The sequence below is a fragment of the Callorhinchus milii genome, unplaced genomic scaffold (genome assembly GCF_018977255.1).
Source record: "Callorhinchus milii isolate IMCB2004 unplaced genomic scaffold, IMCB_Cmil_1.0 Scaffold23, whole genome shotgun sequence".
NCBI lineage: Eukaryota > Metazoa > Chordata > Chondrichthyes > Chimaeriformes > Callorhinchidae > Callorhinchus > Callorhinchus milii.
Genome location: NW_024704764.1, coordinates 7,080,082 through 7,107,394, shown reverse-complemented (window position 1 = coordinate 7,107,394; position 27,313 = coordinate 7,080,082). Strand labels below are relative to the sequence as shown.

The following is a 27,313-nucleotide window of genomic DNA, read 5'->3' as shown; positions in this document are numbered from 1 at the left end:
TCTGTCCCATTCTGGCATAACTATAGACCCACCACCTTAAAAGGGAATGTCCCCCCACCCCCATAATCTCTTCTTGTTTGTTGTTTCTTCATTTCTAGCCAAATACCACGATTTGCAAATAACAATAAATGATAATAATATATTCTATTGCAATATAAAGATTTCCTTTATCCTTTCGGATTCTGCCTACGATTGGAAAACAAAAAATCTGCCTGTGATTGGAAAAAAATGATGATTTCCCCCCCCACCCACATATTCCACAATACTAATCAATAATAATAATAATCCTTACATTTCATGCAACGCCTGCCTGGGTATGGTTTCACATGTGTGTGCTGCCCTTCAATATCTCACTAAATAATAATAATAATAAATAACAATCCTTGTATTTGATGTAGCGCCTTATAATGTCTTGAGACGTCTCAAAGCCCTTCACAGAATATACTGTGAAGTGAATTGACTGTATATTTTGTGGGTGAAACGCGGCAGCGAATTGCGCACAGCAGCGTCCCACAAACAGTCGTGGATTGAGTGACCAAATTATTATTTTATGAAGGATTCCTTACCCACGGAAAGCGATCTGTCAATCGACTAACAGCTGGGTTCCCACTTACTGCTGGGTAAAACAGAGGCGTGCGGAGTAAGGAAACTTGCCTAAGGTTTTGTTCCGCCCGGAAATTGAATCAGGTGCACACGGCAAGTGGTTAAGCGGGGTCAGGCAATGGCGGGTTAAATGGCCCAACCTCGGAAGGGGCCCATTCAGCAATAGACTGGCAATACGGGAAATACGGAAAATATTTCAAGACCTCTGTATCAGACAGCATCAGAAATTGTGGTATCAATATCACAATGACAGTATAACCAATGACAAGTCCTTTATTGGGTTTTTATTGTGTTGCATCACGTTAATGGTACACAAAAATGTTACATAAGAAAGTACATCAGGAATTTAAGTACCAATGATTACAGTGGTGAAATGTTACCCCGACCAGCAACTAGAGCATCTCATTCACAATCAACATAACACCATGTTCAATGACCTAATCAAGGAGAGAAACAACTTGACAATTCTACCTATAGAAGATAATAATAGTATAATAATCCTTGCATATGATATAGCATCTTATCGCATGCACATGTATCCCAAACTCCCTCTGTACTATATCCCATAATGTTATCTCCTAAAAGAAAACTATCTAATCTATGTTCGCTCACTGAAATAGTGTTTGCGTAGATTCGTTCTGAATTTAACCCCTTTCAATCGCAGGCAGTGTCCTCTGGTTCTACTATTCTGGACAAGTTGAAAAAGCCTGTCGTGATCTATATTGAAGCCTGGAATAAAAGAAGTTGTGAAGGACAAAGTTGCTGGGGAGGGGAGGGGTGGGGGAGTGGAGGTGCGGAGAGACGTGGAAGGGAGTTGTAACTTTTTTTCCTTTGGAAAGTCTTTAGGCGGAGAGGCCTTGGCTGCTTGGCTGCCCAAAGTAGGTTTGCAGACTGAGCGAGCCTTGTTATGTTATTCGTCATCTTCTGTAGGGGGGCGTTTCCTTTCAAAAAATCCACACTGGAAACAAAAAACCACAAACAGTGACTTTCATTCACTTTTTGCCACAAACTCAAACAGATTGCTCGAGGGCTCCTCTGAGGACTGACCCTTGGACACACTGAGATGTGGGTTTGCGCTCAAGTTCCCTACGCGGCGAACACCAACCACGTAGCTTGGGTAGTCAACGCTTGAAATTTCCATGCATCCCACCGGCACATGGAAATCCCAGAGGTAGATTTGGGATGGAATGCGCTCTCTTTCTCTCTCTCTCACCCTGGAGAAACGCTTCCTGCTAACCCAATTCCGGAAAGTATTAGGCGCAGGTTGGCAAGAACCGAGGCTTGAGGGGGAGCCCAGAGTGCGTGCGTTGGGTTAACTGCTGGAGTCTAACCAGCTAAAACCAGCCTTGCTAGCTAGCCATTGAAAGCACTGTCTTGGCAAGCTTCCTGCTGCTTGTCTAGCTGGGAGCTAGGCTGTTGTGGATAGAGTATTATTGCAATGGCATATTTGATAATAATTACCTTCCACATGAGAATTGTCATCAGAGCCACAAGTACCAAACCCCCGAGCACAGAAACATAAATGACCCAGTTAGGCGTGGGTGAGCTGGTCTCTGGGGGTCTTCGCACGATCACTGTGTTTACCTGGCAACAAGAAACACACTTCATTGAGAGGCTCATTTGCCATATGCATCCATAGAAACTTCTGAAACGCACAATGTTTAAAAAAAAAAGCCACCATGTTGATACAGGGCAAAATGTTGGGCAAGTTTCTTTAGTTCACACGCCTCTGTTCACCCAACAGTAAGTAGGAACTCTGTTATTGGTCGATTGGCAGAGGATTGCTTTTCTAGGATTTGAACAGATTGCCTAAGTTGCTGTAACGTGTTGCTGATCCGCCAATTGACTAACAACCAATTCTAGGTGAACAGAGGCGTGAGTAGTAAGGAAACTTGCCTATGGTCTCACCGAGCCCGTGATGGAACCTGGGTCCTCTCGTTTGCGAGGCGAGCAAACTGACCACTATGCTGCAGGACTCCACTAGATAGTTCACCCCTGAATGTGAACATATAGAGAAAGCAGAACAAAGCAACAGGCACATAGGATTTGAGATTTGATTTCCGCTGGATATTTCTACAACAGCTTCTGTGTTTGGCACTTACCATTGCTGTGCCAGTTGAGGGGCTTTCTGGCAGCACTTTATATGGCATTTTCTTCACCATAAAATTCGCGTTAGACAGGAATGTAAATTGCTTGTAAGTCTTCTGTAAAAAAAAATCAATAATAATTATTCTTGGATTTTATTGCAATAAAAGTGATGTTTCAAAGATAGAGTGGACAAGAGAGCGAGAGAGAGAGAGGGAGAGAGAAAGAGCGAGAATAACTGCAGGATAGAGCAAAAGAGATGGAGAGAAAACAGGGGAAATGGCAAGAGAGATAAAGAGAAAATGCAGGAAAGATGGAGAAGGAACGCAAGACAGACAGCGAGCAGAAAAAGAGATACAGTGGATTGAAAGTGAGTGAGACATTAAAGAGCTTAAAGACTGTGTGAGCGTGAAACAAATAAGAGGGAGCACGAGAAAGACAGAGAACACAATAGGGATAGCACAAGAGAAATAGAGCGAGAGTGAGTGTGAGTGCAAAAGTGAGCGAATGTGAGAGTGTGTGTGTTCATGAGTGAACTTGTGCTTTGGAGCACAGTTGAATGCCTGACATCTTGAGTTTACCTTGATAAAAATCTCCATCTGCAGACGAGACTGGATATTAACCACAGCTCCCTTTCCCTTCTCCACAAGACCAATGTGACACCTGATTGTCGTGCACCTTACCCTGGTGCAGTTCTGGAAGAAGACAGTCCAATGCTAATCATTGCAACGTACATTCCATCCCAAACATTGAGTTGAAGTATGTATTACTGTACTGATCTGACCAGAGAGCGCTTACCAACTGAGCCAAACTGAAGCACCTAAGTATCTTTGCATATAGTAAATTGCAATGTTATTTATCTTTTATCTTGATCTACATCACCAACAATAACAGCAAAAGCCAGAAATTGCATTTGTTTAGCATCTTTCACGTCATGGATTTGGACCCGAGCTGGGAGTTGGGATCATGAGGGGTGGAGGGCGGGGAGGGTAGGGGTAGGAGGGTGACTGAAGGCACGGTCGAAGAGGAGGGTCTAGAGACAGGCCTTGAAGGAGGCAAAGGAGGTGGAGGGATTGTGGGATGAAGTTCCAAAGGGTGGGGGCAGAAAGACCTTCACATGTTACAATGCGAGAAAGATGATCGGTGGTGCTTGTGGCCTGTAAATAAACTGGTTAAGTTACTTTGTACTTATGCATGAATGATGAGCATCTGGTGACCAGATCAATAATTTCGCCCACAAAACAGACGGTCAATTCACTTTACTGTACTATGAACCTTGTTAACCTGCTGAGGATAACCCCCAGGTTTCTAACCCTTTTCCTTTATGGCTTCTGGTTCCTCTCAGGAAGGATCAAAACGTTTTGGTTGTGAATAATTTAGACAATAATTTACAGTCTCATGCACTGGGTCCTCAGCAAGTTCATGATGCTGATCTAGTCAGCTAGCGACTGACACCTGATGGTGTCGGCTCTACATTACATTTTAGTTTGAGTCTGGCACGCAAGACTTGGCTCACTCATGGTCACTCAATACATTGGCCTCCGGAGAAGTGACTCAACAACTCAAAGTGACTCACTCATTGAAATTTGACTCAGAATCACTCTTCCTATTTTCTGGGCATCTCGGTTATGACCCCAAACATGTGGACTATGACTAACGTGGACCAGTTGACGTCACGTTTGGAACTAAAAGTCCGTGTTTTATTTATGCCGGGAACACCAATATTCTGTTACCAAACGAACAACGGCAAAGCAAAAAAAAGAGTACGCACCAAATCACACAGCGCTTTTCCTTGTATCTCCTCTCATATATTCCATCCCATCCCACCCCACGTTTTCCTCATTTGGTCACCTTCAGTTCCCTCATCGCTAGGCAGTCCCCACGTGGTTTGTTTAACAGGAACTGTTTCTTCCAACAAAGCCAGGACACTCTGTCCCCTGCCCTACCACATGCAACATGTTTTGAGTTGAAGTACAAACTCTTAATCTGTGTACAATTGTCTTTTGTTCGAGACGCTGCCCTGCTTGGAGGATGCTATATAAATGCAAGTTGTCGTGGTTGTTGTTTGTTGTGCATAACATTTTAGGTCCTTCAAGACCCATCTCAAGACCCTCCTCTTCAAACACCCTGCTTCCCCCACGGATCTCCACCTTCCCCAATCCCGAGCCCCAGCTCGGGTCCGAAACACTGACTGTCCAGTGCCTTGGGACATCCTCCCGCCATGAAAGGCGGTTATACAAATATAACCGTTGTTGTTGTTGAAAATGTTGTTGTTGTCGTAGGTTGCTAAGTCAGTGAGGTATGCAATTATGAGGCAAAACCAAAGTATGAAACGTTTCATGAGCCATCACGCAAACACTGGCAAAAAAGGTATAAAACAAAATAAAATTCTCATATGGAATAACATCCTCACCATAGAGAAGCTGGTCTCCTCCTCCAAAGGAAATTCCGATTCACTGACATCTCTTTTATGGTTATCCCGAATCCTCACAATATTTGCAGTGGATGGGCTCTTTGTACTTGGGGCCTCCTCCTACAGATGAAACATCTTCATTAACTGTCAGTAGAACACGGCATTACATTGTGTGATTGTTTTTTATCCTAATATTCACCCAGGGAGATTGTGCCTGGTCCCTCAATAAACGTGAGTAAATTAGTTCTGCATAACCTTTTAGGTTAATAAGTAAAGATACTGTGTTAGAGACATATGCAAACTTAGATGTCTAACATTTTGCGTCACACCCACAATTCCCTTTACAGAATATTCTGTGAAGCGCTCTGAGACGTCTTGAAGATGGGATAAGGCGCTATATCAAATGCAAGGATTATTATTATTGTTATTATTATTAGTTCATTATGTAACGTCTTACCCATCCCATGAACAGGTCAGCATAATTGGAGTCTACTGTACAGTTCACTCCGCTCTGTGGTAAAATCTTGGATTGTAACAGGAGACTTTTGCCTTGAAACTCCACAGGCCAGGCCACCTCCAACACGGCAGCGCTGATTGATCCCGGGCCATTGTTGTGCAGCTAAACACAGAATTAAATCCGACATTTTTTAAAGGTACATTGATGGATTCTAAATCACCTACACTGGTTTGTGAGGACACTGCCTGTGCGCAATTGGCTGCCGAGTTTCGCCCACAAAATATACAGTCAATTCACTTTACAGTATATTATGTGAAGCTCTTTGAGACATTTCGAAGATGTGATAAGGCGTTATATCAAATGCAAGGATTCTTCTTCTTCTCACATATTGTGTAATCCTGGTAACGTGTGTCAAGATATGAAGAAAACCGGTAAATAAAAAAAAGGGAATTCTTTTATCCAGTGGAGTGAAATTTGTAACATTTCATAAGGTATTCCTTTGGGATAATTGGCAAAAGGAATGAGTTAGGAAACACCACTGATTTTACCGCAGATCTTAGTAGTGATAAGATTTCCTTGAATTACATTGTAGTGTAGCTTTTTTTCCTCTTGAACCGACTTATGAACTAAACTATCCGTGTGACGTCCGCAAAAAAAAAAAAAATTTCTGTACTGTAGGAATTTAGAGTAAACAGCGATTAAAATAAAACAAGTTTCGCCCACAAAACAGTCACTATACTTTACACTGTATCCTCTGAAGCCCTTTGAGACATCTCGACGACGTGATAGGGTGCTATATAAAATGCAAGGATTACTATTATTATTATTATGATGATGTCAACACGGGAGCATCATTTTCAATCTAAACCCACGAGTCCTTTCTTCTGTGTTATGAGCATGTGAACTTCCAGTTTGCAGTAATAATAATCCTTGCGTTTGAGATAGCACCTCATCATGGCTTCGAGACATTTCAAACCGCTTCACAGAATATACTGTAAAGTGAATTGACTGTATATTTTGTGGGCTAAATGGCTACAGATAGTCGCTGTACACAGCTGTACCTGGTGACTAGCTCATTGCTGATCATCATCATCATCATCACCAGAAATAGGCACCTCTCAAACTCCTCCCCAAGTACTTACCTCATAAACGTGTTCCATTACAGGTAAAGTGTTATTCTGCATCTCTGGGTTTTCCAGTGATTCATCGGTGAACTGAAGCACAACCTCTTCAGGCAGTGACACCCTAACATTAAACAGAAACACGTTAATGGAGCTCGTTCAACAAGGCGACCACAAACTTGATGCAATGCCGGAGATGCGCTTTATTATCCTAGGTGCCATCCTTTGGATGAGACCTTAAACCATGCTCCCCGTCTACCTGTTCAGGGGGACGCTATTGATCCCTGCTCAAAGGCAGAGGAGAGTTTGTCTCTTGGTGTCCTGGCCAAATAAAATTGGTCGTTGACTTCATGGCTGTTTGGGGGATGTTGCTCTCTGCAAATTGGCTGCAGCGTTCACCCACAAAATACACGGTCACTTTACAGTAAAGCGCTTTGAGACATCCGTCCCGTCGTGAAAGGGGTTATACTAAGTGAGAGGATTGTTATTATTACTACTGCGTGTGCATGTGGTTGCATCTGTTGCGTGCGTGTGTATTTAATAATAATCCTTGCATTTGATATAGCGCCTTATAATGTCTTCGAGACGTCTCAAAGCGCTTCACAGAATATACTGTAAAGTGAATTGACTGTATATTTGTGGGCGAAACACGGCAGCCAATTACGCACAGCAGCGTCTCACAAACAGTCGTGGATTGAAGTAACCAAATTATCATTTTACGTTGTTCTTGAGGGATTATTATCAGGCCTGTAGAGTAAGGAAAGTTGCCCAAGGTTTCGCCCTGCCGGGAATCGAACCCAGGTCTCTCGCTTGTGAGGCAAGCGCTCTAACCCCTGAACTACAGGACTCTACATCGGTGCGATACATTGCGCATGTGCGTGTGCAATGTGTTAGGCGCGCATAAGTACGATAAGAATTTAGAATAAAGAGTAATAAAAATGGTCCTTACCCTCTTAGAATGACCTGAGCCGCAGAAGCCACCATAAGGTTCAAATGGACAGCATTACTGCGTGAGCCTTCTGAATTCTTACTAAAAGAAAAATTCCAGTTGTGGCCTGACCAATTTCACCACAAAACAGTTTTTAACCTTGGCAATTACTACTGTCAAGTGCTTCAAGAGATTTAGACTTATAGGTCCTGTAAAAAGCTATTTTACTTCTGTTTACTTACCTTTTTATCTGAGTGATAAACGTAACATTTTCCACCTGATCCAAGCTGTGCATAGTGAATTGCAGGCCTGCAGATATCTAGAGAAGTGTAGAATAAATCAATCGATATTACATGACAATTTGACCTTGATAAAGTATGCATAATTCAAGCTGTAATTGATATCGGAACACGCAGAGATGTCCAAAATTAAATTTAAGGCCATTTATTATAACAATAATAATCCTTGCATGTGATATAGTGTCTTATCATGTTATTGAGGCAAGACACCCAAACTGTAACCTTTCAATCAGAACATAGGAACAGGAGGAGGCCATTCAGCCCCTCGAGCCTGTTCCGCCATTCTATTGGATCATGGCTGATCACTACCTCAACTCCAATTACCCTCCTTTCTGGCACAACCCTTGATATCCTTACTTCACCAAAAAAATTGAAACTTTTCATTTTGGATTCAGTTTGATCATACGATAGATTTGAAGTGATGTTATGAAATGTTGTATAACAAATTTATCTTTCTCCCCACCCACCCACCCCTCTTACCCCTTATGTCAGTCTCACCTTGGTTCCATTACGCATGGGGTTTCCAAGATCACAGACCACTGTCCTCACCTCATTCTCCATCTCCAGGTTACATCTTAGCTTACTGAGACTCTTCAACAAAGAATTCCAGCACGTTAGAAAATAAATCAACAAACTTGAACAAACATGTAAAAAAAAGTCAAACGTAGAATCAGGCCACTCGCCCCATCGTGGCTCTTTGAAAGAGCTACCAACTCGTCCCATTTCCCCCATAAACTTATACATTTTTCCTGTTCAAGTACCCATCTAATTCTCTTTTGAAAGCTGCTATTGAACCTGCTTCCACCATCCTTTCAGGCAGCGCATTACAGATTGGTTATGTATTGATTATGAATGTACATCTTAACTATATAGATATCTAGCCACTACCCTATGATCTGAGACGCCATCCTGGGTGAGGAGTGCTGTATAAATGTAAGCTGCTGTTGTTGTTAGTAGTACCTTGTTGTTCCTGACCACATCTATGAAGTCTGCGTTTGCAGGAATGGGGAGATGGAGCTCAGCTTCGAAGGCTCCTTCTCCGTCGTTGCTTGCGGTGAATATCAACGTGAGTGGGTTTGTGTCGCCAATGAACAAACGGCGCTTATTTCTGTCAGAAAGAACACACAGCACGTTAGAGAAATCTCCATTCCTACCTCATAACCTTCAGATGCCGAAGCCAATGGATGGTACCACTGCCCGGTTTCACCCCCAAAACGTGCAGTCAATTCACTTTACGTTATATCCTGTGAAGCGCTTTTAGACGTCTCGAAGACATGATAAGGGGCTACATCAAATGCGAGGATGATTATTGTAACCATGACATCTTTCACGGTCAATCACAGGCTCTCTCCTGCACCACCTCGTGGCCATCTCAGAAATGGCATCGGTAGTTATACAATAAACAATAATAATAATCCTTGCATTTGATACGGCGCCTTATCACTTCTTCGAGAAGTCTCAAAGCGCTTCACAGAACGTACTGTAAAGTCAATTCACTGTATATTTTGTAGGTGAAACGCAGCAGCCAATTGCGCACAGCAGCGTCCCACCCAAACAGTCGTAGACTGAGTGACCAAGCTATTATTTATTTCTTTATTTATTTAATTTTCTTGTGGGATTGTTATCGGGCACATGGAGTAAGGGAACTTGCCCGCGGTTTCGCCCTGCTGGGAATCAAATCTAAATCTCTCGCTTGCGAGGCGAGGGCTCTAACCCCCGACTCCCTAGTTACCAGGGATCAGTTCCTGTCCTTTCAGTAGTAAGTGAGTGACATCAGAACAAGAGGAGAAAAAGATAAAGGAACAAAATCTTCCTTTAAAAAGATTGAGCATTAGTTGCTTCTTTTCCTCTCTTGTTCTCCTAAAGGAGAACTGGTTCTGGAGTAAGGTTTCACACGAGCCTCGTGCTCTCCACTACCTCCCTATTTTGCTGCGGTCAGCCGGGCGTCTGACACGTGTGGAAACCCATCACCGTGCTTAAGAGCATCCAAACCAGGCTGAGAATTCCACGCATACCATGTCCACATGGAAATTCCCATGTTTGGAATGGAATGCGCACTCTCTCTCCCTGGAGGGAACCAACTTGCCTACCTAATATTAGGCACAGGCTGGCAAAGACCAAGGATTCCTCTCTAGAAGAGCCTTCTTATACAGCAACAACAGCACATTACATTTACGCAGTTCCTTTCACGTCGGGAGGACGTCCCAAGGTGCTGGACAGTCAGGGATTTGGACCCGAGCTGGGGGTTTTGGATTAGGAGGGGTCGTGGGCGGAGGGCGGGGAGGGTATACGTAGGCCGGTGACCAAAGTCACAGTCGTAGAGTAGGGTCTCGTGATGTACCTTGACGGAGGCAAGGGAGGGTGGACTATATACATGGGTGAGCCTAGAGGGTGCTCATCATCAGTCTGTTTATTCACAAAATACATGCACAATCAAGCTCATTTGTCTTTGCCTGATGTCGGGACACATTCATCTCAAGCAAAGATTTGTAATCAGGAAGGGTGGGGGGTGGCGGATGGGGGACACTTTTCCACTCTACCCCAGGGTGGCAGGGAACAATTATAGTGTCCTGTTCTGCTCGCAGGTGAAACCTCTGACCTTCCTGTTCTCTGTTGGCCTATTTCACAACTGGGCAGCTTTCAAGTGGAAACAAGGAGAGAGATGAGCAGACTCACATGTTGGCAGCAAGGCTGAGAGCTGGAATGCAGATGTTATCAGGGCCACAATTCAACAGAATACGAGCCTATATTCGAGGAAAGAAGAAATCCGGGTCAGGGTGTTATTTTGATTATTATTTGAGAAGGGAGTTTCTCTTTCTCTCCCCCCCGGTATCCTAGCCAACAATCCCTCCTGACTCTCATGCCCATTCTGCAATGAAGGACTTCGATGCTGTTTGTACAACATTACTGTGATTAAATTAAAAAAAATTAAATTTCCACAAAATCTTACCTTCTTAGTGATCAGCACGTATTTGTCAGGGCTGAGGACCGGTGTGAGGATGTCGCTGCTGAGCATGGGCATCTCCTGCAGACTGCAGTTCAGAGTCACGACAATCAGACTCAGTTTATCTTTTAGTTCTGTTTCATTCTGCGGGAGTGAAAGTGTCGGAATTTAACCCTTTCGAATCCTTTCCAAGCCTTTCTGCCCTCCTTAGCAACTCTATGTCAACTCACGGATACTGGAAGCGGTCGAAGCAAAAAGCATCAATATATTTAAGAGGAAATTTATTGCGTACAGTGGGGGGAAGGGGGGGGGAATAGGAGACAATTGAAGGTTCACTTGCCGCATAAACACCAGCACATAATAAGAACATAAGACATAAGAATTAGGAGTAGGACATTCGGCCCCTCGAGCCTGCCCCGCCATTTTATAAGCATGGTTGATCTTCAGACCTAACTCTAATTACCTGACCTATCCCCATATCCTCTATTCCCTCTATTTTTTAAAAAAATCTATGAGTCTCAGCCTTGAAGGTGTTCAAGGACTGAGCATCTACAGCCTTCTGGGGGAGTGAATTCCATAAACTCACTACCCTCTGAGTGGAGAAATGTTTCCTCAACTCTGTTCTAAAAGGCTGACCCTTAATTTTAAGACTGTGACCCCTGGTTATAGATTCTCCCACCGGGGAAACAGTCCCTACTTTATCCAGCCCTTTAAGAATCTGTTTTTATCCCACCCTTTATTAGCAGGGCCACACCCCTCCTCGTTTACCACATTGCCTATCTTTTCTATACGCCACGTATCCTGGAATATTTAGCTCCCACCCTTGATCTCCCTGTAACTATGTCTCGGCGATGGCTATCAGATCATACCCGTTTGTTTCTATTTGTGCATTTAACTCATCTATCTTGTTTCGAATGCTTCGCGCATTCTTTGCGCAGGGTCTTTTTGTTGCTGAGCTGACTCCAAGGTGGCACGTTTGGTGATGGAACGTCAGAAACAAGTCAATTCTCTGTCTCTGATATCTTTAGTCTGAGTCGGGCGTGTCTGCATTCTCAAAGGCACGGCTGATAACGGGCCAGCCAGCTTGACTGTCAGCAGCCTTGGTTCTAGCTGGAAAGGCAACGGGAAAGCTTGCCACACTGTACTTTTTAGCTGGTTAAACTCCAGCAGTTACCGCAACCCACGCTCTGGGGTCCCAAAGCCTTGGCTCCTACCAACCTGCTCCTAACATTCTCTGAAATTAGATAAGCTCCAGGAGAGCGCGCGCGTGTTCCATCCCTAACACTGGAATTTCCGCGTGTAGGTGACGTGCATGGAATTCTCAGTCTGGTTCGGATACCCTGAACCAGGTGATGGGTTTCTGTGTGCGTCGGACACCAGGCTGAGCCCACAAAAAATCCTTGGTAATGCATTGATATTCTTCCCTTTGTGAACCGTCTCAGAAAAATTCTTGAACGAACGTTTTGTGAGAAGGGTTAAGGAGGCACGAACTTTGAGGTAAGCGGTGAAGTTAATGCAGGTCGGAGTCCTCTGGTTTCTGGGCTGAAACAGGAACACTTGCTTCGTTTGGCTAGAATGCAGGAAGAGGGTCCGTTGCTGTGACCGCTGCTTATTAATGTCCAGCTGGATTTCAGCAGTCAGATCTTGGAATAAAGATAAGTAATAATAATAATAATAAAAACAACAACAATAATAATCCTTACATTTGGTACAGCTTATTTTACATCGGGAGGACGTCCCAAAGCGTTGATAGGATATACAGTACTGTAAAGTGCAGTGACTGTGAATACTGTGGGTGAACAACATTTCCTGCTGCGCCTATGTACTCCCTGTGCGTAAATTGCATGTGCGGTATGCAGGAAATGGCATCAGCGATACTGCCTGCACATTGCGTGTGTGCATGCAGGAATGAGATCGGCAGTGAACTGAAAGTCGGCCATTTTCTCTTAAGCAAGAGCAGCGGGCGCCTTAGCAATGGAGGATGTTACAGCTATTTTGCCTCACAAGGTGCTCCCCAAAAGTGTAGTGGCTGTGCACTTTGCGGGCGAACTTACTCATGTTTTGTGGGATGCCGTGGCCTTCGATTGTAATGCAGGCCTGCACAATAAAACTGCAAGAGAGAGTGAAAGGCAAAACTCAGAGACACATTAATGATCAACATCAACCAGACGTTTTTAACTGTCCTCTAAATAAGGATTAGGTTCTGATCTACACAACAGTCAGTATATCTGTGCGATCTTCTCAAACGGAGAGCAGCGAGCTTACCCGACAGACCGGGCTGCTGTAGCACTAAGCTTTACAGACCAGGAAGCCACAAGTTGGATTTAAGCTTTGGATCCGCAGAATAGACAAACTGAATAGACGCCAAGTGCCTTAAGTCTTATCCTCAGCGGCAAAGCCAGCTCGGCTTGGTCTCAGGCAGTGCAGTGACTGCTATGATGTGGCTTCAATGCTTCTGTGCCAGTGAAGAGGAACGACAATCAGTCACAGCACCTGCTTCCCATTCGTAAGTGACCTGAGTGGGTTTGGGCTTGAGGAGTGGGCGGACAGGAGATTTTAGAAGCTTCCTTTTGGTTGGGGTTGTCAGATCACCACTGACATCACTTGGCATCAGCTTCCTGCTATATACCAGGTGCTGGGAGTGCCATCAACAGTGACCTGATGGGCCAACGACTCGGTAATCACTCATATAAGGGGGAAGAACAGGGGATTAGTTAGTAAGCTCTTTTAAAGATCTGGCACAGGCATGATGGGCTGAATGGCTTCCCTCTGTGCTCTAAGATTCTTTGACTCTTATAACTGCTTTTAACATGACCACTATGGATGCAGGCTTCGAGATTACTCTGCAACAGCGCAGGAACTAGAAATATCAGATTGCTAAATCTGTGTCGCATTTTTTTTTACTAAAGGCGCTACCTGATGAGCAAATCATTCGGTTATAGACACCTATACAACATCCATCCACATCCCGCATATAGCTCCAACATGAAACCTTCCCCACACAAACCCACCATATCCTACCACATACACACCCACCTCCCTCTCCACCCACTCACACACAACCACCTCCCCTACACCCACACCCACAAATACCTCTCCCCCTATACCCATGCCACCCCCACCCCTTGACTTACACGGACACACACAAACAAATCCCTTGGAGGTCTCTCACCATGACACAGAGGCACCCAACTGAGACAAGTAACACGTCTTTTCTTGAGGATTCAGGATATCCGGATTCAGAATGAGTTTGGCGTTTGCTCTGATGACCGGGCGAGCTCTGTTTAGAAATCAGAAGATCGGTTTGGATCACATTTGATCTCATCCTTTGCGAATACCTACCGTAGTTCCCGTCACGGCATCAAGCTCATTTTTAAACAAGCCCAGTGTTCTGGCTTCAACCCTTCCTGGTAACCTGTTACAGTCATTAATTACCCTTTGAGTAAAGTCTGTCACCGCTACACAAAGCTTCTCCATAAGTACCCTGAGGTAGTATCCATCAGTCTTGGTGTTTTTCTCACTAATGTCAACCTTGGAGCTAAAAGCAATCTTTTCATAGAATGTTACGGCACAGAAGGAGGCCATTCGGCCCCTTGTTGGGTTTTGGGGTGCAAGTTTTTAGTGTCCTCCTGGAACACGCCCCCATAGAGAATATGATTTATAACATTGTGATTTCTTTTCCTGCTCTCTCTTAACTCCATCTCCCATTCACAGGCGCAGAGAGCAAAGCTGAGTCTGATGAACGGATAAACAAAGGCAACGTGTACCATTAAGCTAGTCTTACATGTGGAACGTGTTTGGGTCCTCACCTGTATACAGCAACTTTATTCACTCCGTATCCACCAACAATCAAGTCTGCAAAAGAATCAAAAATACCATTTCAGAACTTAACGACGACGACGACAACAACTTGCACTTACATCGTGCCCTCCACGCAGGGTAGCGTCTCAGAGCACTAATATTAATGCCTAATATTACTCGTCAACAGAGTGAGGCTGAGGGGGGAATTTGATCAAAGTGATTAATACAGTAACACTGATTATATCTGATTATTATAATTCCGCAGATTATAATACTATAATACAAATAATTGTTGCATTTCGTACAACACCTTTCACATTTGTGGAGGACGTCTCAACGCGCTTCACGGGATATAACGTAAAGTGTAATGATTGTATTTTGTACGCAAAAGGGCGACATATTTTATGCACAGCAATGCTGTACAAACAGCCTCGAAGCAAACGACCAATGTATCTGGGGGATTTATCAGCCAAGACACGGGTAGAATCCGTCTTGTCTTTTCAAGAAGTGCTACGGGATCTTTAACGTTCACCTGAACAGGCAGACGGGACCTCGGTTTAACGTCTCATCTAAAGGACGGCGCCTCCAGCATCGCAACTCACCAGCCCTCTGCGACTGATTGATCGCCACGAGGTGGAGCTGTTTCACACGATCAGAAAGACCAGACCAAGGAGCGAGAGAACGCGCGGTTATGGAGTCCAATGAAACGAAGCCATTTATACTGAGCATTTCATGCATCGCAAAACAAAAACATTATTGTTTTAAACTGCGGCAAATATCACTCTTTCATCTTGTTTTATTGAGCGTGGGGTAAAGAGGGTGACTTTAACTTTGTCATGAATAAACGTGGAAAGCATAACCTGCAAATTATACTCTGAAGTCCATTAACGCACTCGTAAAATAGGTGACATACATAATTTACAGAGATTTCGAGCGAACATTTTAAATGTTTTTTTTTGTTGTATGTTTTCCAGAGAGGGCCCTCCATCCGTATTGCTCTATTACAGTGTGATCGTGGACCTGCTCTGTCAACAACAAGATCACGCGATCGATTTGGATGAAGAAAAACGTTCAGCCTCTCTTCCCCCCTCAACACCTACCATACCATCAACCCATCACAATGTCAAGCCGCATTTTAAACCAGTGCTCGCCTCCACCACCCTCGCGGGCAACCTGTTCCGGTCACTAATTAGTGCTCGGGTAAAGAAGGCAGGATCTTCAGATGTTTCATACGTCACCTGGATATTCGTTTGCGTCTATATCTGAGCCTCCTCTTAGTGAAAAGCCAAACCTCGCTGACCCTGAATCAGATGCCCAAGGACCCATTAGTTCTTGACGAGGTTTCTGGTCGAGGCCGCTGGCGTGACCTGTGTAAATGTAGACTCTTCCATTCCCATCCTCACCGGCAAACGGTGCGCCAACTGCTACATCTGCAGAGACACACGTCAGCTAACGTAGTAATAATAATAGTAATAATCCTTGAATTTGATACAGTGCTTTATCTTGTCCACCGATGGTGGAACGGAGAGACATATGAAGAGAATGGCATGAAGCGATATGGGTATAATGGCGGTGGTGGGATTAGATTCAATTGCTTGTGGGTTCGATGGGCTGAATGGCCTCCTTCTGTGCTGAGGATTGCCATGTTACCACAGGTGTGTGCTCCTTTACTTTGTTTCATTACCATTGAATCCGTCTCGGTTCAGGTCCCCAAGGTTGCCCAAGGCATTGCCGTATCTGCCAAAGCGGTAAGTGCCGGTCAGCTTCTGTGGCTGTCTGAACTGTCCAGGCTGGTCCTGCAGGTAAATGTACACCCGCCCGACCTCGTGGAGTTGGCCGTCAGGACTATGGATAATGTAGAGCGGCGCCCCGACCACAATATCATCTCGTCTGAAAGTCACAACAGGAGGAAGTGGAAGGTTAAAGGTCCGATTTTTTTGATAGGAACTATAATAATAATAATTCTTCCTTTGATACAGCGCCTTATCACATCTTTGAGACCTTTCTTGTCTATGCCATACCCTGGAAGACATTGCTTGTCTGGACCAAGACTGTTTTTTTAATAATAATAATAATAATCCTTGCATTTGATCTCTTTTCCACCACTAAACGTCTCCTCCGTCCACTTTCCCATAACTCGCCCATCCTCTCCTCAAACTCCAACTGTGAGGAGATGCTGAACTTCCTTGAATCTAAAATCGAGGGGATACGTTCAGCCACCTCAGCCCCGTCCACAGCCCCCACATCATCTCTCCCTCATGACCCACCCCCACCTATACTCCTACGACCCTATCTCTCCCTACTTCCTCACCACGACTGAATGCAAACTCAAACCCACCACCTGCTCCTTCGATCCCACTCCACCTCTCTCCTCATCTCCCAGCTCCACCTCTGGCCCCTCTCCTGTCCGATGTCATCAACCTCTCCTTGTCCACCGGTTCAGTTCCCACCCCCCTAAAAACAGCCGTCATCACCCCCATCCTGAAAAAACCTTCCCTGGATCCATCCCTCCTCTCTAGCTACCGCCCCATCTTTAACCTCCCATTCCTCTCCAAGATCCTGGAACGAGTTGTCGCGTCCCAGCTCCGCTCCTTTCTCTCTCACCATTCCCTCCTTGAACCCCTCCAATCCGGCTTCCGCGCTGCCCATAGCATAGAAACAGCCCCTGGTCAAAGTTACTAATGACATTCTGAACATCTGTGATCAGGGCTCCCTCTGCCTCCTTGTTCTCCTCGATCTCTCTGCCGCCTTCGACACTGTCGACCACTCCATCCTCATAAACCGCCTCTCCGCTTTACTCAATCTTCACGGATCTGCCTTTGCCTGGTTTGATTCCTATCTCTCTCACCTACTCCACGTTTTCGCATCTAACGGTTTCTCCTCCAGCCCCCGCACTGTCACGTCTGGCGTCCCCCAGGGCTCTGTTCTTGGCCCTCTCCTTTTTAATATCTACATGCTCCGCCTTGGTGACATCATCTGCAGACATGGGGTCAACTTCCACATGTATGCGGATGACACCCAACTCTATCTTTCTGCCTCCACCCTCAACTCCAGGACCACTGCTGTCCTGACAGATTACCTGTCCGACATCAAGTCCTGGATGAGGGCAAATTTCCTACAGTTGAATGTGAACAAGACTGAGGCCCTCCTGATTGGTTCGCGCCAGCGCCTCTGCACCTCAGGCTCTGGCAGCATCAACCTCCATGGTTACACACTACAACTCATCGCCAGTCAGGAACCGAGGTGTCTTGTTCGACCCTCAACTGTCTTTTCTCCCCCACATTCAAGCCATGACCCGCTCTGCCTTCCTTCACCTCCGTAACATTGCCCGTCTCTGCCACTACCTCACCCCTCAGGCCACTGAAACTCTTGTTCGTGCCTTCATCACCTCCAGGCTCGACTTTGCAAACGCACTGCTTGTCGGCCTTCCCAACTCCTCGCTTCGCAGGCTGCAAATAATCTTGAGCTCTGCAGCCCATGTCCTCTCCTGCACTAAAATCCGTGACCCCATCTCCCCCACTCTCACCCGACTCCATTGGCTCCCTATCCTTTAGAGGATCCATTTCAAGATCCTGGTCTTCACTTACAAAGCCCTCCATGGCCTCGCCCCACCCTACCTCTGTGACCTCCTAACTCCCTACCAACCCGCCCGTTCCCTCCGCTCAGCCGGCTCTGGCCTGCTCCACGTCCCCTGACCCACCCAGTCCACCATTGGCAGGAGAGACTTCAGCCACTTTGCCCCCAAACTCTGGAATTCCATCTCCCAATCACTCCGCCTCGGCCCCTCCTTAGCCTCCTTCAAGTCCCGTCTCAAAACCCTCCTTTTCGACCATGCAATCGGTCACCCCCCTTCCCCTCCCCTTTCTTCTCCCGCCCGACCCCAGGTCAGGTCTGAAATGCTGTCACTCTCCAGCGCCTTGGGACGTCCTCCCGATGTGAAAGGCGCTATACAAATCTAATCTTGTTGTTGGTATAGTGCCTCATCATATCGTCGAGACGTCTCAAAGCGCTTCACCGGGTACACTGTAAAGTATATTTTGTGGGTGAAACTCGGCAGCCAATTGCTCACAGACAGTCATGGATTGAGTAACCAATCTTTTTTCATGTATACAATCTATACATCTTACAGAAGTGAATCCTTACCCATCATTGTTTATATCCAGCACAGCCACCGCTGAACCAAAATACGATGCCACCTGCAAGGCAAAGCTCACAGAGAAGGTGACATTGTGAATTAGTGTCACTAAATGTCAAATAAATTTTGTAGTCCTCAGCACTGCCAGTACTCACTTTCATGAGCACGAACTGTTAGCTTAAGTACAATACAAATTTACATTGATATATTTACATTACCTTTCATGTCGAAAGGAGCACGTCCCAAGGCACTTAATAGTCCAGGGTTTGCGCTTGAGCTGGGGTTGGGGGCCGGGTGGATGCAAGGGGTGGGGAGAAGGGTGGGGTGTGGTGGATGGGGGAAACATGACCAAAAAGTGCGGTCAATGAGGAAGGTTTTTAGGCATTTATAATCAGACCCATTGCAGTGCACATCTAGATTTCTCCTCTGAATCATTTAACATGAGTTATTGGTAACTATTGGTGATAAGATAGTTTGTGACATACTGTCCCAATGACTTACCTGCTCCCCAATGATGTTATGAATGGCCTTTATGTTTGTGGAGTTCATGATAATAACCTGCAAAACCAAGAGGTTGAGAGTCAAAATCTCTGGTTGATGAGGATCTAAAATAGCAGAGATCATGGCCAATCTTCTGCAACTGCTCGAACCGCAGACCTAAAATCATCATCCCAGATAGTCAGCCGTCCCATATTCATTGATAATAATCCTTGCAATATGATACAGAACCTTATCACGTCTTCGAGACGTCTCAAAGCGCTTCACAGGATACACTGTAAAATGAATTGACTGTATATTTTGTGGGCGATTTGTTACAGATACTTTCACAACTCTCTCAACTTGGAATACACAGGTGTTGGAAGTCCTGGCCAGAATTTAAAACCTTTTAAACTATAGCCAACAGTCAATTCTGTTGTACGGGTTAATGTGCTCTCTTAACACGAGTGGTTGCTTAAAGGGCGGGTGATCTAAGATGGAACTCTCTGCCTCAATCTCTCCGCCTGTCTATCACCTTGGGATGTGAAAGGCACTCGATAAATGTAAGTTTGTTGTTGTTGATGTTGTTGGGATTGGAGGGAGGGATTTCCAGAGGTTAGATGCCTGGCAACTGAGGGTACAGTCACTGTTGCTGATGTGTTAATTGAGTGGAGGAGCTGAGCAGAGCAATGTGGTACAAGCAGGTCAAAGAGGTCAGAGAGTTACAGACGTAATCAATACATACAGATCCTTTTGTGTCATTCTGTCCTGGAGCTCCCACAAGGAATTCTGTAGAGATCAGAACAAGTTAGTGTGCAGTTTCCAATCAATCCCATTATATCTCACACCACACTCACCATCTCCGGTCAGACATTACTGCACTGATCGGGAGCCCAATTGCAGGTAATCAAACAATTTGACATGACATCCGTGACTGTTCGTGCAGTAATGCTAAAAGACATTGAACTCTACCTTCTATTGAGTCCCCGCTGAATTCTCCAAGTGCCATTGAATAGCCTAGGGAGTAGGTACATACAGAACAGAATGAGGATAAGATGCTCAGACACATCGCTGTCAAGCCAACTGCGTTTAACAAAGCACATCTTCATGTTTTCTGTTAGGCTGACAAATTACACTGTACACAAGGCACAAGACGAGTTGACAAGATTACAAAATTCTTTTGACAATCAACGGAAGAACTAATGCAGATAATAACACCAACAGGACTGCATTTTCAATAAGTCATTAAAAAAAGAATCTTTGCAAATTGGGTTTCTGATAAGACTTTAAAGGCAATAATAATAATAATTCTTGCATTTGATGCAGCGCCTTATCACGTCTTCGAAACGTCTCAAAGCACAAAATTTAAGACGGAAATTAAAATTTCATCTAAAGATTTCCACAAAGAAGAACTTTGGTAAAACCCATCATACCTTACCTTCATAGCTGTTATCTTTCGATCCCTTTGCATCTGTACTTTGCCTCTGTTGACTGATTATTGCCTCAGGACTTTTGCGCTGATCAGTCTGGACAATTTGTTCAATGTTAGTCGTGGCAATCAGACCTGAACAAATGGTTGGAGGAATAAATGTTTACATTTCAGACAGAATCTGATTATTTTGCACCGTTTCTTTTATCCTTCCTACCCTTAATCTAATTTCTTCCCTCCTGCCTCCTCCTCTGAAAGGATCAACCATTATTTAAAGCTTCTTGGCTACCACCTACCCTTTAGTAACCCACTCAGATAGCTGGCTATCCTTCACACAAATAGCAACTTGTGAAGTAAAGCTCCTTCCACCCCAAGGTCTGTATTTCCAAGCCAACAATCCTAGACGAAAGGTCATCGACCTGAAATTAACTCACTTTCCTCTCATCATAGATGCTGCCTGACCTGCTGAGTGTTCCCAGTGACTTCTGTTTTTATTTCCAACCACCCCAGTGCCTTTTAGAACAAGGATGCAAGTAATTGCAGTGCCAGTTTGTGGTATTTGTTGCCGTTTGGAGATTTACGGCCATTGGGGTTCAAGTTGAAATTGTGTAGACACAGCAAATGGGGCCATTACACTTAAACAGAGGAGTAAACAGAGGAGTCTTTCAACCTATCTGTCGGGGCTGAACCTAAAGGTGTAAGAGAAGCATGTGTTACCCAATTCCTTAGATGTCGGCAAATTAAAATTTAGATAATTTATGCCCAAATCCTAGAAAAACCCTTTTTAGAAATTTTTTAAATTAAACAAAAAGTTTTATTTCCGACGAAGGGTTGTGGACCCGAAACATTGACACACTTTCCTTTCTCCATAGATGCTGCCTGACCTGCTGAGTGTTCCCAGCGACTTCTGTAAAAAGTTTTAGAACTGTGTTGAATATAAGGTGTGACGCACTGTATTGTGGATCGAGCAGTGTACGCTCACTTACCTTGCCCAAAGTAGCAAACTGGAGCTCCCAGAACTATGTCTCCATCCTAACAAGAAGAGAATCCAGATGAAAGATTTCCCTCAAATTCCTTGCTTTTCCTCTCCTCGCTTCAAAGCACTGACTCTTCCTGGGGTGTGAATCTGCACACTGTAGCTACTGGTTCATCAGGTGGTTATATAATAATAATAATATAATAAACCTTGCATTTGAAATAGTGCCTTATCATGTCTTCAAGACATCTGAAAGTGCTTCACAAAATATACTGTAAAGTGAATTGACTGTAAACGTTGTGGGCAAAACGTGACAGACATTTGCGCACAGCAGCGTCCCACAAACAGCCGTGGATTGAGTGACCAAATTATTATCATTAATATTACTTCCCTAAGTATTGGCAGGCTACAATTGTGCTATACACGTGCATATATATATATATATACATATAGTTTCCTTACTCCATGTCAAATGCAAGGATTATTATTATTCAGTTGTCGGTGTTGTGCAAAGTGGCTGCTGTGCTCACCTACAAATTGTTATTACCTTAGTTATCTCACTGCTCCATCCTGCTTCACAATACCGCCGGTCAGAGGGTACTGGGAAATAATGGCAATCGCTGATCAATTATTTAACATATACAACTCATAAACTGTCTTGTATTCACAAGGATTGTTTTATTGTTCAAACTATGCATTTCTAGTTCACCCGTCTAAATCTACTCTGCAACCTCTCTATTCACCATTCATATAGCCTGTTGCTCTTAGCTTTTCACACATCTCTGCTCACGACTTGGAATAGCACTCCAGAAAGTGCTTGCACCTTCAGGACAGGAGGGAGAACCGATGTGGGAGAAATGACAGACATAGTAATAAAAATCATTACAATTTAATAATAATAATATTGGAATAATATTGGAATATTGGTAAAAAAAAAGGCGGTCGGGCCTTCAGCCTTTCTGCCCCCACCCTATGGAACTCCAGCCCACATTCCCTTCACCTCACTCCCTCTCTCATCTCTTCAAGGCATGTCTCAAAACTCTTATATATAATAATAATCCTTGCATTTTGATATAGCGCTTTTCACGTTGGGAGGACGTCCCAAAGCGCTTCACAGAACACACTGTAAAGTGAATCGACTGTATATTTGTGGGCGAATGCGGCAGCCAATTGTGCACAGCAATGTCCCACAACCAGTCGTAGATTGAATTTGACCAATTTATTATTGGTTTTGGTTTTGGAGGGATTATTATTAGGCTCTGTGTGGAGTAAGGAAACTTGCCCAAGGTTTCGCCCTCTGCCTGGAATTGAACTCAGGTCTCTCGCTTGCAAAGCGAGTGCTCTAACCACTGAGCTACAGGACTCCACTTCTTTCAACCGAGCCTTCGGGCATCCTCCAACCTTCCCTGCCCTCCCCGATCCCGACCCCCCAGCTCGGATCCAAATCTCTGACTGTCCAGCGCCTTGGGACAAATGCCATGTTGTATTGTGTTGTAAAATACAGAAAATATTGGAATATTTTACTTGGCTTGCTCTCATTTATTACGACGGTAGTGGAACGACAAGGTGAATACTCAGCGTAGCTGCTGAAGTTCTGAAGTGCAATTAGACAAGTGCCAACTGGTGTTAATCCACTGGTCTTCTCCACCATGTACCTTGTCACATATTTCCAGTGATACAAGGGTGCACAAGCCTAGAGACAGAACACAGATAGAAAGCGTTAGTCTCATTTGTAAGTGAAAGTGGAACTGAGATGAGAGGGACATGTTAAATTAATATCATCACCACTTTTAAAGACAAACAGTCTCAAAGAATTCTTACTAAAATGATAGCTCTGGGAATTCCCATACAATGCTATATATATATATATACATATAATAATAATAATCCTTGCATTTGATGTAGCGCTTTGTCACGTCTTTGAGACATCTCAAAGCGCTTCACAGAACATACTGTAAAGTGGAGTGACTGTATATCTTGCAGCTGATTGCACAGAGCAGCGTCCCACAAACAATCGTGAATTGAGTAACCAATTTTTTTTGGAGGGATTATTATTAATTGCATGTAATGTCATTTTAAAAATGCTTACATTTCAACAAGGGAAGGAGCTACTGAATCTCTCCAAACAACCAACGCTTTTATTGAACCTTGGATCACAGCCCATCAAATCTGGAATTCACCGTTTAAACGTTTGATGAAGCTTCTAAAACCCAATACAAATAAACCTTCAGAAGTAACCAGAGAGGTAGTCAATTCCTTGACAGTATGTTCTGTGAAGCGCTTTGCGATGTGATTAGGCGCTAGACCAAATGCAAGGATTATTATTATTATTATTACTATAACAGAGAGAACCACATAGAAAGATGTGACCTCAACTTACCAATAATTTATCCTTATCTGCTTTGACTGTTGCACCAAACCACTGGTTGGATTTATAGTCTTTCATAGATTCCAAAGCTAAGTTAAGATTTCGGTTACCTGAGCGAAGAAAGGTTATTGAAACATCAGGATCAGCAGATGAGAATCATTTATCTTTTCACAAATACAAGTGGTTAATTGGAAGTTGCAGACGTGACGATAGATTATGCTTCAGAAATGCAGCTCACACACCCGTAGGACCGACCTTGCCAAGCTGTCTGCATTAAGTGATTAAAGGATGCTTTCGTCTTCCATATGCTTTGTGGCGTTTTACATAAGAACTTTCGTGGCTCATGTGGTTTGGGGCCAGCAGTTGCAGACGAGCAAAAATACCGAAACGCAAGAATAAAACCCTGTGAGACACTACCTGGTGTGGGGGGAGCTATATAAATACAAGTTATTGCTGCTGTAAAACAAGAGAATAGAGAGACCTGAAATCCTTCATCAAAACTGCATCTGAAATGCCATTTTGCCCGTTCACTCACCTCTTTCAAAGCTGTCGCTCCCCTTTGACAACAACAACTTGGATTTATATGGTGCCCTTCACACGAGGTAGAGTCTCGGAACACTTAACAGTGGTGGACCCTGATGCAGAGCTGGGGTATGGGGGGTGGGGAAGCAGGTGACTGCAAGCATGGTCGAAGCAAGGTTGACTGCACCTTCGGTCATCTAGAATTATATTCGAGTGCACTGTCTCACCAATTTACACAAAATTGAAACGGTTCTCAAAGTATTCTCTTACCCTCGGTATCAAACGGTATCAGAACACAAGGGCTTCCACCAACCGCCCAAGGGCACAAAAACACCGCACCTCCTTCAGTGACATTTACTTGCTCTGTTTGTGCCTTGGGAGCCCCAACGACAAGATATGGACTGGAAGCAGTAAGCAGAAGAAGAAAAAAAAAATCTGTAATTTTATACTATCTATAAGCGTCGTCTTTTTCATCAGTTACTCAATTTTGTTTACGGTCTTATTGAAATATCTTTGGCTGCTGCATTTCGCCCACAAAACACACAGAAATTACACATTACAGTATTTTCTGTGAAGCACTTTGAGACGTCTTGAAGAAGTGATCAGGCGCTATATCAAATGCAAGGATTATTATCATTGATCTCTGATAATCAGTTGTAGGACAATTAACTCTTCAGCAATATGTTGTTCTTTTTAGCAGCTTTTAGGAAGTCAGTTATTAACAACAGCACTGCACAGACATTCGGAACTATACTGTGTCAGGCTATTCCACAATGGACGCTGTGGAGTCCTGTAGCTCAGTGGCGAGATAACTCGCCTTGCGAGTGAGAGACCTGGGTTCGATTCTCGGCAGAGCAAAATGTTGGGCAAATTTCCTTACTCCACACGCCTCTGATTACCACACCACAGCGAAATTTTACCATCAACTGGCTCAAAATACAGCAAATTACTTACGTTCCATTACCAGGCAAATAGAAATCGATAGAAAACCCGAAATAGCTTCTTTCTGGTCCCGAGTAAATAACTGGTTTGTCTGCATCCAAATTGAATGCATGGATTTGGAGGAACAGAAAATGAGAAAAGGGTAAAATACCCAGGAAATAGTAAAGACAAGGTATTGAAGCCACTCGCACAGTTTTTGGAGAGAACATTTCCAGGAACATTTACTGCTCAAAACATAGATCAAAACCCAACTGAAGGAAAAAGTTAATCATCAGCCACTTCCCCAGAGACTTGGAGGAAGTTACATCGATGACAAAGTCGCTTTTTCTGGACCCTTGTGGTTTAATATGCTTTCTAGTGATACTATTTCTCCATTGGTATAATGACTTGACAACAGGAAACTTGTGAGTATCTGGGCGTGAGTGATAAATATACTTTTCTTAAAAAGGGGGAATTATAGTCAGACCTGCTTCCAGGAATTGCTCAGGGGACTGGAGCACAGTGAAGTGGCCTTTATGTAAGGATGGCTTCTGAGTAAGGATTCGTTAACAGGACCCCAAATATTTTGAAACAATTTCTGCGGCGCTGTGTGTAGACTCCCACTCGACTCCTAGCACATTTACCAATGTGGCCTCACCGGTGAGGCAGAGAGATGAGGGCATCACCTGGGCTGCTCTGAGTGTGGGTAAAAGTGCTAGGAGACTAGCGGGTGTCTACACCGCAGAAATTGGTAACACATTACCGATAAATACACCTTAAATTTACTTAGAACTGGCCTGTGAAAAGGATGCGTATAAACCAATAGGGGGCTAAAGAAAAGAGTGGCCACTGATTGTGTCAGATAGATAGTTGCTGAATTAGAGATGGTTTATTATAGGAAAATCAGTCAGGACTGTTCCAGGGTGGTTGTTGACAGCAGGTGGTTGCTGAATAGAGGTGGTTTCTTCAACAGGTTTGACTGTATTTCACAAGATTAGCTCGGATGAAGAAGCTCGTTCAGCCCATTTGATTTCATCCCTCTGGAACACGCACTCTACTGTCCTCCCATCACACCATCAGGCTGCTCTTAAATGAGCCCAGAGTCCAGCCCTCATTCGGCCTTCCTGGCAACCTGTTCCCGCCGTTGATTACTCTCTGGGCAATATTAATGCTAAAATGTTAATGACTGTTAAAAGTCAAGCAATCAAACACAAAACCACATCCCCCTTTTTTTTAATTTACTGGTTTTCTTCAAATGTTGACACACGTTGCCAGGATTACACTGTGTGAGAATAATAATAATCCTGGCATTTGATATCGCGCCTTATCACGTCTTTAAGACGTCTCAAAGCGCTTCAGAGAATATCCTGTAACGTGGATTGTCCGTGTGAGACTACGCACATTGAAGAGGGACTGATTCTGTATATCAGGATGCTGTTATTTATTGTGGACAGTTGTTCTTACCCAATGCTATCTGACAGCAGGAACATGTCACGCAAAGAGACTTGACTATCGCCTTTCCATTTAAGTGAAGTAGATCTATTTATATACAGTAACAGCCTATCTGAAAAAGCGACAAAGCAGCCCATACATTATCTCATATTCTAATTCTGTGGTAGTGCACTTGGGAGAGGTTTTCATGCGACAAGGCACCGTATTTTTTATAATTATAAATTATTAATTTTTTTTATAATTCAATTATCGATATAAACGTTGATCCATCTGCCAATATGTCCAGTAAAATAATTATCTTAAGTGTAACAATCCAGAATACAACGAGATAACAGATGGCTGTGTATTGTGTCGACAGTCATTGTGTATTGACTTACATCAT

At 44.0% G+C, this 27,313-nt stretch overlaps 1 protein-coding gene across 2 annotated transcripts; it reads right to left on the bottom strand.

Moving 5' to 3' along the window:
- Positions 1-861: 861 nt before the first annotated feature.
- On the bottom strand, positions 862-25,747 carry LOC103183810 (integrin alpha-8). Of its 2 annotated transcripts, none has more exons than XM_007901483.2 (30): positions 25,513-25,747; positions 24,829-24,959; positions 24,049-24,146; positions 23,193-23,361; positions 22,216-22,268; positions 21,679-21,724; positions 20,702-20,827; positions 20,236-20,280; positions 20,009-20,052; positions 19,288-19,344; positions 18,795-18,847; positions 16,336-16,541; positions 15,890-16,081; positions 14,660-14,705; positions 14,023-14,130; positions 12,905-12,960; positions 12,342-12,493; positions 10,857-10,994; positions 10,583-10,650; positions 8,867-9,014; positions 8,405-8,497; positions 7,850-7,926; positions 7,629-7,709; positions 6,701-6,803; positions 5,559-5,720; positions 5,102-5,221; positions 3,270-3,383; positions 2,706-2,807; positions 2,065-2,187; positions 862-1,561 (listed from the first exon to the last, which is right to left on the bottom strand). In XM_007901483.2, exons 1-30 carry the CDS (start codon positions 25,719-25,721, stop codon positions 1,514-1,516), a joined length of 3,168 nt encoding a protein of 1,055 aa, XP_007899674.2. In that variant the 5' UTR covers positions 25,722-25,747; the 3' UTR covers positions 862-1,513. The 2 variants fall into 2 exon arrangements, with proteins under 2 accessions (XP_007899674.2, XP_007899675.2); XM_007901484.2 differs by having other exon boundaries at positions 2,706-2,804.
- Between the last annotated feature and the right edge of the window lie 1,566 nt (positions 25,748-27,313).

Excerpts from the sequence above, each read along its gene's own strand:
- LOC103183810 (XM_007901483.2), bottom strand. The coding sequence starts at position 25,721 with ATGTTCCTGGAAATGTTCTCTCCAAAAACTGTGCGAGTGGCTTCAATA. Across the intron at positions 18,848-19,287 it reads ATAACATCATTGGGGAGCAG|GTGGCATCGTATTTTGGTTC; the intron begins GTAAGTCATTGG and ends TTTGCCTTGCAG. Across the intron at positions 2,188-2,705 it reads CCTCAACTGGCACAGCAATG|GTAAACACAGTGATCGTGCG; the intron begins GTAAGTGCCAAA and ends TCTTGTTGCCAG.